Genomic DNA, 14,673 nt, shown 5'->3' with positions numbered 1-14,673 from the left:
TTCCTGGTACCTTGCTTCACTGCAAACTCCATTCTCCCAAACATCTCATCTACTTAGTTACGTAATCATCAAAATTGTTCTCAGTCTGCAATCTGCGATTGACAATAATTCATTGTAGTACACGAGTGTTGCAGACCTGATGCCTCCTATTTGTCACAGGCCATCCAGCAAACCATCGTGTCTCACGAGCCGGGGATAAAGTTGGTGATCGAGAAGGGGCAGGCTGTCTTCGAGCTCATTCACGACCCCACAGTCAGCGACAATCTGAAGAGGCTGCAGACAGATTACCAGGAGCTCTGCTCAACGGTGATGGTAAGCTCCTGAGGGTCGTCAGGGTGTGTGTGCTCACTATGGGTCCCGGAGCCAAGCTGAGGGCTCCAGGGTAAGGGGATAGGAACCCATGATGAGGTTAAGGGCAGAAGGGTCAGAGTAAGGTTCTGAGTCTGGAAAAGTAGAATTAGAATGAGAATCCCCACAGTGTGGAAAGAGACCATTCAGCCCAACAAGTCCACACCAACACTCCGAAGAGTAACCCACCCAGACCCATTCTCCCGACCCTACGTTTCCCCCTGACTAAGGCACCTATCCCACATATTCCTGATCGGCAATTGGGCATAGTCAGTTAATCTAACCTACACGTCCTTGGATTGTGGGAGGAAACCCATGCAGAGAATGTGCAGACTGCACACAGACAGTCACCTGATGCTGGAATCGAACCTGGGTCCCTAGTGCTGCAAGGTAGCAGTGCTAACCACTGAGCTACCGTGCCACCCCTCTCTAGGGGTCAAGATAAGGTATAAGTGCAAACAGCAGTCCTGGGGTGTGGTAGAGAAGCAAGTATTAGGGAAACAGCCCAGAGAAAGGGCTGCATTGCAACTTCCCAGTCTGGATACACACGGAACTGGTGGTTTGATTACTATACAGGTGATTCGGCTGGGCATATGTGAGACTCCAGTCCCTATTGATGTAGTTAACTCTTTATTGTTCTCTGAGGTGGTTGCCAATGCCCTCTGTTGTATTACCTCCATCTCAGGTCAGCAGGAGGTGGACGGACATGGCACAATGCTGATGTCCCAAGAATAAATGTAACTAAACCGTACAGACTTGTGGGGCTCCTACAAACCCAATGTTTCATTGTTCTTTCTTTCCAAGGTGTGTGTCCAGAATCTGGGAGAGAAGGTGAGGGAGCACGAGGATTATAACAGCAACCTGCAGGAAGTGGAGAAGTGGCTGCTACAGATCTCCACCAGGCTGGTGGCTCCTGACACCACCCAGAGCACCAACCTGGAGATGGCAACCCAGCACCTGGCAAGGCACAAGGTATGCAGCAAGCTTAAGGTTCAAGCAAATTATTTTCCTTCTCGGGGCAACACTCGCGGTGGAAACTGGGGGCCTGCTGTTCACAATGGCCGCCTGACAGAATATAGGAACACAAGCCAATCGTCAAACCTCTTGGTCAAGGCTGACCAATACATCAACTCCATTTCCCCATCCAACTCGATACCATGTCCTTTAATACCCTCATCCATAAAACTCTAGTCTGGAAAATTCCAATCACCCCATTGGCAGGGGAAGGGAATTCCAGAAGTTGTAATATTTTGAGTGAAGACGTGCACTCTGATATCAACCCTGGATGCCAGAACTCTCAATTTAACTGAGACCCCTTTGGCTGGATCCTTCCACCGGTGGAAGTAGTTCCGATCTCTACCTCCACTGTCTGTCCAGTTTGTTGTTAATGTTTCTCTGTAGTTCACCCAACCTGTTCCTTAAACATCTCACTTACATTCCCCCTTAACCTCCTGTTCTGATGGAATTATAAGCCTCGTCAGTATTTAACCTTGACTCACAGCCTGTCAATGTAATTGGTATTTCAGAAGCTCCCCCTTGATTCACTGTCCGTTTGCTCTGAGAATGTTTCTCCTGATCCTTCATGGTGGTTTATCAGTTTCCTGTTAAATGTGAGGAGCTGTGTAGGTTTGCAATGCCCAGGAGCTCCCACAATCGCGGGAAGTAATTTAGATCAAGTGAGGGCTGGGAGACTGGGAGAAATACTCATTAAAGGTACAGAACCCCCCCGCGTTGTCCCTTACAGGGAGGGTGGGATACCTCTTCAGCCAGGCCTGTCCAGTCTGTTAGTACAGGAATAACCTGGTATGTCTGTGAAGGCCTGATGGCACAAATAATGTCCTGGAAAGAAGGGTCTGCATGGATGGAGGTGAGCTGAGGTGAGCTCCATTGGTGGGGTCTGGGCGGGTGAGTGTCAGTGCAACCTGCACTTCCTGCCAATGTCATATCCTCCTCGTTTGATCTTATGAACGTTGGCATCCTCAGGGCTCTCATTTCAGTGGGTGGTGGGGTTGTTCGGCCCATTGCAGAAACCCTGAGCTAACTCTCCAGACAAAGAGAGCTCTCCACTTTGCTTCAAGTGTTGGTTTTGGAGCGAATGTGATGCCGATTCACCAGAGTGCTGGTGGGGCTAAAAGAACCCATCGTGAGATTGAACAAGGTAAAGAATTGGCTGGTATAGAGGAGGAAGGAACAACAGGTTTAGAGTCTTAGAGTCATAAAGTATGGAAACAGACACTTCGGTCTAACTTGTCCATGCTGACCAGATATCCTAACCTAATCTAGTCCTATTTGCCAGCACTTGGCCCATATCCCGCTAAACCCTTCCTATTCATATACCCATCCAGATGCCTTTTGAATATTGTAATTGTACCAGTCTCCACCACTTCCTCTGGCAGCACATTCCATACCCGTACCACCCTCTGCGTAAAAAAGTTGCCCCTTAGGTCCCTTTTATATCTTTCCCCTCTCACCCTAAACCTATGCCGACTAGTTCTGGATTCCCCCACCGCAGGGAAAATACCTTGATTATTTACCCTATCCATGCCCCTCATGATTTTATCAACCTCTATAAGGTCACCCCTCAGCCTCCGATGCTCCAGGGAAAACAGCCCCAGCCTGTTCAGCCTCTCCCTATAGCCCAAACCCTCCAACCCCGTTGAGGTGTTTGGAACGCTTACAGGAGTTTATCAGGTGGACAGAGGAAAACTATTTCCTCCGGTAGAGATGGATGACCATTCAGTGAACAGCGATGTCAGGAAATGTTTCTTCACATAAAGGTGAGGGAAAATCTGGATTCTGCGCCCTCAAAATGGTGGTAAGGCTGGGGGCCAGTGGAAATTTCCAGAACTGTGGTCGATAGATATTTGCTTGGCAACAGTAGCCGGGGGTAACGGAACAAACACCGTGAGGTGGAAATTAAGGCACAGATCCACCATGACCTGACCTAACGGCAGTGTGGGCTAGAGGGCTGAGTGGCCTCCCCCCGTTCCCATGTTCCCAAACGTATTCTCAACTAGCGTTGCACTGAGCGTGATGTCTGCACGGTGACCTGATGTGATCTCCCAATTTTCTTCTGCCCTGACAGCCTATCATGGAGGAGATAGCGGGCTTTGAACACGCTTTGGCGAGCCTGAGAAGCAAAGGGGACAGCCTGATTGCCAACTGCTCAGAGGGGCTCCAAGGAAAGTTTAAGCATCAAGTCCAAGGCCACCTGCAGGGAATCCGGGACAGTTACTCTGCCATCTGTAGCACAGCTCAGAGAGTAAGGAACGTTCATCATACTCACAGCTGGATTGAGCAGGTTCTAGTCTCTTTCTCAGTCAGAGAGGCGCAAACCAGGCACTTTCTAACCCCAGTGAGCTACATCTATCTTCTTGACACTGATGTCCACCTGAATGGTATTCTTTCCTTTGTTGAACTGTGGAAATCTGCAGTATTTACATAGACACGTCGAAGATCCCAGTGCCCTCTGGGCCAGGCTTCAGCTGCCAACTAAAATAATGAGGACGCCGGGCTTCATGAGTTGTTGGGATACAAGAGGCCACCCCAAAGCCTCCTGCCCTCGCGTTTTGACCTGGGGAGCGGATTTCCCATCTCAGGCCGCTCGATGTTTCCCAGACGGAGGAGCAATGAATTCCTACCTGTGCCATCCCTGGGGTCAATCCCGCCCCGTGGCCTGCTGCCCTGGTGAGCCTGGTCACGGGCCCGTGTGTTCCCAGCGTTGCTGCCCGGTGTTGGGTGAGGGTGGGAGCTTCCTCACCACCTGCCCGGCCTCCTTCCAATGCAGTCTGAAGGAGCAAGCTCGATTGGCAATGAGCATGCCGACTGCTTCCCCACCCCTCCGTCATGGAGAGCCGGCCTCCGCACAGAGACTTGGTCGGACAAATCCTTGACATTTTCCCATCCTGCTTTGCAAAGGCCAGGTGATGTGATGTGTACAATGCGCAGTAGCACGGTGGCTCAGTGATTAGCACTGCTGCCTCACAGCGCCAGGGACCCAGGTTTGATTCTGCCATTGGACAGCTGTCTGTATGGAGTTTGTGCGTTCTCCCCGTGTCTGCGTGGGTTTGCTCTGGTTTCCTCTTCCAATCCAAAGATGTGCAGGCCAGGTGAATCGGCCAGGCTAAATTGCCCATAGTGTCTAGGGATGCGCAGGCTAGGTGGCTCAGCTGTGGGAAATGCAGAGATAGGGTTGGGGGGCTGGTCTGGGTGGGATGCTCTTCGGAAGGACTCGATGGGCCGAATGGCCTGCTCCCCCACTGTAGGGATTCTATGAAAGCTGGAACCAGTGGCGGGTTGAACCGGCACCTTTTGCTGATTCTGTCTGACTGGTTCCTCCCCAGCTGTACCAGAGTCTGGAACGTGAACTACAGAAGCATGTCAGTCACCAGGACACCCTGCAGCAATGTCAGGCCTGGCTCCATTCTGTGCAGCAGGAACTCAAGCCCCGAGACCACCCGCCCACCAGCCCACGGAAATCACTCAAACAGGTAACAACGCAAAGTTAAAAATCACACAACACCAGGTTATAGTCCAACAGGTTTAATTGGAAGCACTAGCTTTCGGAGTGACACTCCTTCATCAGGTGATTGTGGAGGGCTCAATCCTAAGAATTTATAGCAAAAATTGACAGTGTGATGTAACTAAAATTATACATTGAAAAATTGATTGTCTGTTAAGCCTTTCATCTGTTAGAATACAGTGATAGTTTCACTTCTTTCATGTGTAAATCACAAAACCTTTTTTTTAAAGTTGCATTCTCGGGTTAGCTGTTAACAATGGTGATAGCTAGACAATATGTTGAAGGTGTTAGCCCCCAGTGTTCTCTGTCTATGACCTGATGTTTAGATTGATTCTAATCTAAAAAGTGAGATAACGGTGTTTTACATAAATTCATGCAGTTTTTGAGCTCAGAATTCTACATGAATGCATGCAGTGTTTGAGCAAAGCACAATGTAACCCTGAAAGTACAAATTCACCACACAAAATATATGTGTGCACGTGGGACTTTGTCTGTCTGTGTGTGTGTGTCTGTCTGGGGTGGGGGTTGTGAGTGTGAGAAAGTGTATGTGTGTGTGTAGTGAGTGCAGAGTGTCTTACGTCTCTGAGGTGGTGCACGTGTGAATGTGGAAATGTGTGTGTCTGTAGGGGTGTGTGTGGGTGTCTGTGTGCGTGTTGTGTGTATATGTGTCTGTGTGTGTATGTGTGTATAGGAGTGCCTGTGTGTGTGTGAGAGTGTGTGTGTGTAGAAGTATCTGTGTGTGTATGCGTGTATAGTGCAATGGTGGTCACCTGTAGTGTGACATGAACCCAAGGTCTCGGTTTGAGGCCCTCCCTATGGGTACCGAACTTAGCTCTCAGCCTCTGCTCGGCCACCTTTCGCTGCTGCCTGTCCTGAAGTCAGCCTTGGAGGATGGTCACCCGAAGGTCCGAGGTTGAATGTCCTGGACCACTGAAGTGGGAGGGAACAGGTGCATGCAAACTCACAAGCCAAATCCTGGCAGCAGCTCAGGGGGCAGGGAGAGAGGTATCTAGGGCTTTTTCCTTATGTGGGTGGTGCAGACTAGGCCATTCCTAATTACCCCAAGTGACAGAAACTATGGGTCTGCAGCCACGTGTAGGTAAGACCAGGTAAGGATGACAGATTTCCTCCCCTAAAGGACGTTAGTGAGGTAGGTGGGGTTTTAATGGCAATCTGCAGTTAGGTCAGCTCTTTATTCTGGATTTGATTGAATTCAAACTTCACCGCCTGTCATGTTTGAGATTTGAACTTCTATCCCCAGGGCTTTGGCCTGAGATTCTGGGTTACTAACCCAGGGACATTGCTACCACACGCCAACCTCACACAGTGGGATTACAATACAGATCAGCCAAGATGAATTGTACAATGGAATGGATTAGAGGGACTGAATAGCCTACTCTTGTTCCTAAGACTAGTCTTCAACACTATTTCAACTTCAGATAATATTCTTGTGAATGGTGAATGTTTACAGTAGATGGATAAGTCAGTCAGTCAGTCAGTCAGTCACGATGTAACCCTGACAGGAATGGGTTGAAGGAGTACGCAATGTGACAGGGCAATGTGTGGAGATCTCTGTTTGCACTGAACACACCTGTAACTGCTGTAGCTGAGTCTGCTTTGTGTCTCGGTCAGACTTCCTCCCCGTCCGGAGATTGACTTTGCCCTCGAGGTCAGAGAGCCGCACACCCACCTGCTGGAACTTGAGCATGCTCTAAAACTAGAGACAGAGGCGACAAAAGCGAGGGAGTTATGGATAGATCTTTATTAATCGGCCAGACCACTCAGTCGAGACCTGAAGCGCCTCAGTTAAATCTCATCTCAAACGTTTCTCGGGAGAACAGCGCCAGCTTTTCCCAATTATCCAGTAACTAAAGTCCCCCGTCTTGATAGTCTTTTCTGAATTCTCCCCAAATTTGAAAGTTCTGTGTCCAGCGTTGGACCCGAGGCCTGAGCAGTAACTTGTAAAGGTTCTTAATAGACTCATTGCTTCAGTACTCTGTCTCTATTAATAAAGATCTTTTATACCTTTTTAATCACCTTCACAACCTGCCCTGCCACCTTTAATGGTTTGAGAAAAAGGCACTTCAGGTCATTTTGTTCCTGTGATCTCTTTGGAACTTTGATTTGATTTGATTTATTATTGTCATATACCTAGGGACAGTGAAAGGTTTTGTTTTGCCTGCAGTAAAGGCAGGTATACCACACAAAGTGCATTAGGGTAATAGAACAGAACAAGGAATACAATACAAGGTGCACAAAGAGCGAGGTACAAATGTTAGATTTGAAATTTGAGAGGTCTGTTCAGAAGTCTAATAACAGCTCAGAAGAAGCTGTTCTTGAACCTGTCGGTACGTGTGTTTAAGCTTTTGTGTCTTATGCCCAGTGGAAGAGGTTGGAAGAGATTGTAACCGGGGTGGGAGGGGTCTTTGATGATGTTGGCTGCCTTCCCGAGGCAACGAGAGGTGTAGATGGAGTCAGTGGATGGAAGGTTGGGTTGTGTGATGGACTGGGCTTTGTTCAGAACTCTAGTTTCTTACAGTCCTGGGCAGAGCTGTTGTCATACCAGGCCGTGATGCATCCAGATAGAATGCTTTCTATGATGCATCTATAAATATTGTTAAGAGTCCTTACAGACTTCTTGTCTCTCCTGGTAATTCCATGCAGCATGAATGTGTTCACACTTCTGCTTATAGACGGTGATTTGGTTGACATGGCATCCTTCCTCAGCCCTTCCTTTTGGATGTATTGACTTTGCGGTCACTGCTGGTGCATTGCACCTGGACAGGTGTGAATGTTGTGAGGTGTTACTAACGCGAGGCTCCATCTTGTTGTAGGTGAAACATTATCGGGCTCTACAGGAGCAGGCCAGTACTTACCTGGAACTGCTTTGCTCCATGTGTGACCTGTCTGATGACACTGTGAAGATAGCAGCTGCAGATATCCAACACACCAAACAAGCGGTAAGCTCTACATTTGGCCTCTTCAGCTCCCAAATCACCAAGTTTCTAGACGGTACTTTCCCATTGCCAACTTACGAAGAACCCACAACTCTTCTTTGCAAAGTGTGTAAAGAGGCTTGGACGTTATCAATTTTCCTCACTTACGTGAAAAGACTTTGCGTTTTCACACCCGTAACATACAGTAATTGACAGTTCAAGTCTTGAATATTGTCTGTATCATCTGTCATATCCTTTCTACTCAAAAGCTAAATTAATTTCTTGCTGAGTGTAGTGATCGGAACCTTGTTGACTATGAGTTCTTTGTTTGGGGTTGTTAACCAGGCCCAATCAGGGAAGCCCTGGCTGACCTATATAAATGTGTTTTGAATCCCCTCAGTTCGGGCAACTTGCTGGCCACAGCCAATGCACTGTGGGGAAAAGTTCTCCTGAGTAGAGATATTGCCCTCCTTTTTTTTTGATTTAGTGCGTAAAAAAAAATACAGAGATTTGGGTGGCACGGCGGCTCAATGGTTAGCACTGCTGCCTCACAGCTGGGTTCGATTCCAGCCTCTGGTGACTGTCTGTGTGGAGTTTGCACATTCTCCCCGTGTCTGCGTGGGTTTCCTCCGGGTGCTCCGGTTTCCTCCCACAGTCCAAAGATGTGCAGGTCAGGGTGCATTGGCCATGCTAAATTGCCCACAGTGGTAGGTGCATTATTCAGAGGGAAATGGGTCTGGGTGGGTTACTCTTCGGAGGGTCAGTGGGGACTTGTTGGGACAAAAGGCCTGTTTCCACACTGTAGGGAATCTAATCTAAAAGCTCTTAAGGAACCTTGATTATCTGAAGGGCACAGGCGGGGAGTATTCATTTGGTTAATTGAATGCCGAATATTGATGCTGGGTGATGTAATCGGGGCCTTGCAATCTCATTCGAATAATCCAAAATTTGGAGAATCAAGGTTCCTCTGTATATGTTTAGAATCCCCTGAGTTCAGGCAACTGACTCTGAGCTGGCTGGCCACAGCCAGTGTACTGTGCATAAGTAAATAAAGGGTGACTTGGTGACGGGATACCACCCTCTGTCCAGTTATTTCCCCCAGCCTCACCTTTGATTCGCCATGGGTGAGGCTATATTGCACAGAACAGCACTTAAAGGGGGCTTCATTTATCATTGAGTTGCATAAAACTTTACGGGTCTTGTCAGAATGTGGAAGGATAGAGAATGCTGGCCTTGCTGCAGGCAGATATAAACATACACGGAGTGTCACACTGTTCAGACTCCTTCAGGATTACTAATGAGCAGAAGTCGAAACCCTGCAGCCATGATTGTGAGATAGTTACTGATCAACCTGAACAGGACTGAAAGAGAAATCCTTTGTGGAAGGAAAAAAAAAGACTAACTCCTGAGAATGGACCCAGAAAGCTGTGTCGGGCTGACATCATGATCAAGAAGGAGCCCTGACCTCTGGGTGTGTTTGAAATTGTGCAGCTAGTGTTACGCAAATGAGCATTGATCTTAGAACACCTTAAGAACTTGGTCAGATCTCTATCTTAGAATAGTGCACCCCAGACATTGTCTAAAATGCCACCTGATAATGATGGGAATGGTAATAATGTAGAACTCACTAGCACATGGACTGCTGGGAGCAAGAGGCATAATAGTATTCTGAGAAACACATGAGGACGAAAGGATCAGAAGAAAATTAGTCCAGAGTGAGATTATTCAGTTGGGAGAAGGTTCCTTCAGAAGCTAAATTCCAGCATGGATCAAGTCTACTTGACGTTCTATTTAATTCCCATCCAAAATGTCCCCAAAGAAAGTATGCAGAATGTGGCCTGTTATAGTGTAACAAAGGCAAAATAAATACATTCTAGGGTAATTTCTGGAATTTGACTTAACTTTAAATTGTATTCTCCCAAAATACATATCTGCTCTGCAGGATAACCATTTAAAGGGTTGGTCATGTTTAATCCTGAAATGTCTGTGTTTTAGAATGTGTGATGGTCAGATATTCTTGCACCACTGGTTTTAACTTGGGTGGTTAATGGACAGATTACCACTGACCTGAGGGCTTCACCTTCAGTGGTGTATCTTCTTCCAAGTTTTGCTGGGTTCAAAATCCATCAAAATCCACTTTAAACAAATTTCCCACCGAATGTTGTGCTGCTGCAATGTGAATACAGGGGACCTATGATTTTGGAACACATGGCTTACGAATGCCTGTAAGTGCCAACATGATCCCATACATGGTTGTAATTTTAAAGACATGACACGCGATAATCTCCCGTACTTGCAAATAGCTGCTTTCCCATGTCCTACATCATTCTCCAATTTGGTACAAAATCAACTTGCAAATGGACTCCTGACCGAAACCTGTTCGCAGCCCGGGCACTGCCTGTAATCGGTAGGTGAGGCAAGTCAGCCAAATCCTTCCTGGTTTCCCAGCACGTAAAACTGTCAAATCTTGTTTGAAGAGTCTGCCCCTTGACGGCAAAAACTTCCTAAACAAGCAACATCCCAAGTTTCATGGTACAGGCTACAGGGAATAATGAAAGGTAGAGAAAAGAGAAGTATTTCACATTTTATAATACGCCTCTGGATGTCCCACAATGCCTCACTGCTAGTGAAGCATTGTTGAATTGTCATTCTGTCAGAAGTGCAGCAGCCATTTTGTGCACAGCATGGTCCCACACACTGTGAGTGTATTAATTTTAGGATAATTTGTTCAGAAAAACATATCGGCCAGTGCATGGGGAGTATTCTCCTTCTTACTCGAATTAACTCATGCACGTGAGAGAACAGCTGAGGCCTTGCTTTATCATCTCATTTGGAATATACCACCTCTGACAGTGTGTCACAAATATCCTGACATTTGTCTGTGGGATGTGGACAATGTTATCTGGGTAAACATGGCTTTGTCTCAAAGTGACACATATTCCATCAAATTTGTGGGATTTTCCATCATATTCAACAGGTACAATTGTAACAATCTGCAGGTTTTGCAAACTCCATGTCAGATATGAAGCCTGAGGGCAAAACATTTTCAAATTACAGGTGATGTCATCGATATCAAGTTCCCTGTACAGCATTCAGAGCTTTGTGTTACTCAGGGGTTTGGCTGCATGTGTGTGAGGCAGGGAGTGGACCCATGTCAGCAGTCTAGCCTCGGAGAAGGCCTTAGACAGGATATCAGACTTGTCAGTGATAGAGCAGCACTCCAACATGGGGTTTGGGGAGGGAATCCACAGTTGGAGTCAAGAGTGAGGAATTCCTGATGAAGGACTTTTGCCCGAAATGTCGATTTTCCTGCTCCTCGGATGCTGCCTGACCTGCTGTGCTTTCCCAGCAACACACTCACAACTCTAATCTCCAGCTTCTGCAGTCCTCGCTTTCGCTCAATCCGCAGTTGGATTCAAGCGCTCTCCACCACCAACATCAGGAGAGCACTGAGTGACCACCCTATCACTCCATTCCAGAGTCTGACAAGGCTGCCATCTCTGTCTTGTCCGGTTCCTGTGTTACGTAGAACTTTTGCCGAGTCCGTTCACAAGGAATGCAGCTTAGATCCTAAATAATGGAGACAGTCAGGTCAAAGCTTTCCTGTACGTGGATAACGTCACCATTTACTGCTCAGGTTGGCTGTCATTGTGCAGACTGTATAGCAACTATCCCCAGTTCCAGCTGGCCTTGGAAGCCGAGGCAGATTGAGACCAGAGTGAGACTACGTTCTTCCGGGTACTGAACTATCCTATATCCTCCTTTCTGTCAGGTCAGGTTAGGTTACTGGAAGGGGCTGGGGATTTGGTTCAGAGAAACTGGGGAGTATGCTAAAAACTGGAAGGAGCTTGTAGACATGGTCCTTCTCCATTGTTGGGGTGAGAAAGGCAGTCATTAACCTATAGGCTGGGGCGTCCTCCCTGTTGCTGTTTGTGGTGCAGATCTGCAGAGGTGCAATAGGAAAAGGGTGCTGTTCAAGGACCTCCATCCCTGGGAATTGTAATGCCCATGTCTGGGTAATGCCCATCTCTTATTGCCTCTGATTGGGGGGAAGGTGGTATTAAGCTGTCTTCTTTGACCATTGCAACGAACAGGGAATAAGCACAGTCAATGTACAGTTAAGGAGGGAGTTCCAGAGTTTTGACCCAGTGAGGGCTTGGCTTCAGAATGTCCAGATTATGCAGTCAACCCCAAGGAAGGGGGTCTGGAACTCAGGACCTTCCGACTCTGAGAGAAGGGTGTGCTACTGAGAGCACCTCACCTCACGGTTACATCTGGCTGATCTGAGTGTGTTTGTGTGTGTGTGTGTGTGTGTGTGTGTGTAGTCCTCGTGTGGCTACATCTGTGTCTGTGCACTCTATGAAGCCAGACTGTTGTGTGTTGCAGATTGAGCAGCGGCTGGTCAGGTCGCAGGAACTGGCCCTGGGCTGGGAGGAGGTAAAGCGGCAGAAGGCTGAACTAGGAGCCTGCTTCCTGGAGACCGAGCAGCAGCTGCACAGCCTGAAGAGGAGGCCCGCTGAACTGGAGCTGAAAATCGCTCAGAAACAGGTGGCCCAGGTGCAGGTAAGAAAACGTGCTTGTGCTGATCGGGAAATCACAGAATCATAGAATCCCTGCAGTGTGGAAGCAGGCCATTTGGCCCATCGGATTCATACCGACCCTCTGAAGAGCATCCCACCCAGATCCATCCCCACCCTCTCCCTGTAACCCTGCATTGCTCATGGCTAATCCACCTAACTTGCACATCCCTGGACACTATGGACAATATACCATAGCCAATCCACCTAACCTGCATGTCTTTGTTAAGGCTACTGTGGTGCGGTGATAATGTCCCTACCTCTGAGCTATAAGGTCTGGGTTCAAGTCTCACCCACCCTTGATGTGTGTTATAACATGATTGAACAGTTGGATTAGAAATATCGATGATCTGAATATTCACTTCTTTCATGGCTAATCTATACCTCAGCTGCATTCACCCGCCTCCCAACTGTCGCTTCATAATCGTTTGATACAGTTAGCTAACAAAACATTACCAATACCACTACTGCTGGGTCCCGTGGGTCCCCCGCACTGTGGGGGAAAGATTTCCACTGCCCCTTTCTAATTCCCATTCTGTCTGACCACATTGTTAAGGTAACACCCTGCAACTGCCTCACAGCGCCAGAGACCCGGGTTCAATTCCCGACTCAGGCGACTGACTGTGTGGAGTTTGCACATTCTCCCCGTGTCTGCGTGGGTTTCCTCCGGGTGCTCCGGTTTCCTCCCACAGTCCAAAGATGTGCAGGTCAGGTGAATTGGCTATGCTAAATTGCCCGTAGTGTTAGGTAAGGGGTAAATGTACGGGAATGGGTGGGTTACGCTTCGGAGGGTCGGTGTGGACTTGTTGGGCCGAAGGGCCTGTTTCCATACTGTAAGTAATCTAATCTAATCTAAAAAAAACTTTTCTGGACCCCTGTACCTACTGTACCTACCCTGTCGAAGCCCGGATTGATTTTACACACTTCGATTCGATCACCCTTAGCTTTCTAAACGCCGGACTTAACTCCTCCTAATTCAACCTTCGAAGACACGAGGTTCTGATGAATCTTCACTCTGCTCCCTCCAAGGTGAATTGTCCTCTGTGCGATGGGGCTCCCCACGTGAATGCTACACTCCTGATGTGATCTGACCAACAATTGTCTTTATCTGGGATCAATACCATTCTTATCACTGTAACCTTCCATTCAAATTAAATTCTCAAAATCTGGACTCACTTTGCAATAAGGAGACAGGGTTGAACAAGTCTAGCTCTGGTCTTAAGGAAATAAGCGGTGGTTTGAAATGAGTTTCCCCTATCTTTGACCTGAATGAGCTTTTCCTGATGAGGGCACATCGACACTGAGCAGCCGCGTTCGGAGTTCATGGGTCGCTGGCATTTTATTCCATTGGAGAAAGAGAGACTCTGGTGTTATTTCTTCTGTTTAGGAGCTGGGTCGTCATTTCCAGTCCAGGCAGGAAAACATCACTGCCCTGACTGAGAAGGTCAGTGCTCTGACAGAGGGTCAGGAGTCACCTGAACACTCCGAGATCGGGCAGTTGAGTAACCAGTGGCTGGAGCTGTGTCACCAGATCAATGCCCTTCTCTCTCTGAGTGAGGAGGACCAGCAGAGAGCCAGAGATTACCACGACCGAGTGAGCGTTGTGGAAGTGCTTTTGGACAAGTTCACAAAAGAGTGGGACAACTTAGCAAGGTGAGCGCGAGAGAGACAGAGAGACTGTGTGTGTGTTTAAGAGAGAAAAAGACAGAGACAGAGAGAGAGGGTGTGTGTGTGTGTATGTGTATGTGTGTGTGTGTGTGAGAGAGAGAGATAGAGACAGAAAGACTGTGTGTGTGAGAGTGTGAGAGAGAGAGAGGCAGAGACTGTGTGTGTGTGAGAGAGAGGGATAGAGACAGAGAGACTGTGTGTGTGAAAGAGAGAGATAGAGACAGAGAGACTGTGTGTGAGTGTGTGAAAGAGAGAGAGAGAGACTGTGTGTGTGCGAGAGAGAGCAATAGAGACAGAGAGACTGTGTGTGTGTGTGAGAGTGAGATAGAGACAGAGACTGTGTGAAAGAGAGAGGGTTAGAGACAGAGAGACTGTGTGTGTGTGTGTGAGAGAGAGAGAGAGAGAGACTGTGCGTGTGAGAGAGAGAGATAGAGACAGAGAGACTGTGTGTGTGTGAGAGAGATAGAGACAGAGAGACTGTGTGTGTGAGAGAGATAGAGACAGAGAGACTGTGTGTGTGGGAGAGAGAGGGATAGATACAGAGAGACTGTGTGAGTGAGAGAGAGAGAGAGAGACAGAGAGACTGTGTGTGTGAGAGAGAGAGGGATAGATACAGAGAGAC

The 14,673-nt window shown here is 47.8% G+C and overlaps 1 protein-coding gene across 16 annotated transcripts in view; it reads left to right on the top strand.

The window, feature by feature from the left end:
- LOC140483251 (nesprin-1-like) overlaps positions 1-14,673 on the top strand; it is a 585,321-nt gene that overhangs the window by 300,411 nt on the left and 270,237 nt on the right. For all 16 annotated transcript variants that reach the window (XM_072581374.1, XM_072581386.1, XM_072581377.1 and 13 more), the window contains 7 exons: positions 160-312; positions 1,153-1,320; positions 3,434-3,610; positions 4,692-4,838; positions 7,705-7,830; positions 12,193-12,369; positions 13,771-14,036. In XM_072581374.1, the coding sequence (XP_072437475.1) occupies positions 160-312; positions 1,153-1,320; positions 3,434-3,610; positions 4,692-4,838; positions 7,705-7,830; positions 12,193-12,369; positions 13,771-14,036 (1,214 nt within the window). The remainder of the gene's footprint in view (positions 1-159; positions 313-1,152; positions 1,321-3,433; positions 3,611-4,691; positions 4,839-7,704; positions 7,831-12,192; positions 12,370-13,770; positions 14,037-14,673) is intronic.

Source organism: Chiloscyllium punctatum, chromosome 11 (genome assembly GCF_047496795.1).
Source record: "Chiloscyllium punctatum isolate Juve2018m chromosome 11, sChiPun1.3, whole genome shotgun sequence".
In the NCBI taxonomy this organism is placed as follows: Eukaryota; Metazoa; Chordata; class Chondrichthyes; order Orectolobiformes; family Hemiscylliidae; genus Chiloscyllium; species Chiloscyllium punctatum.
Note: the sequence above shows the minus strand (reverse complement) of the source record. Positions and strands in the feature narration are given on the sequence as shown.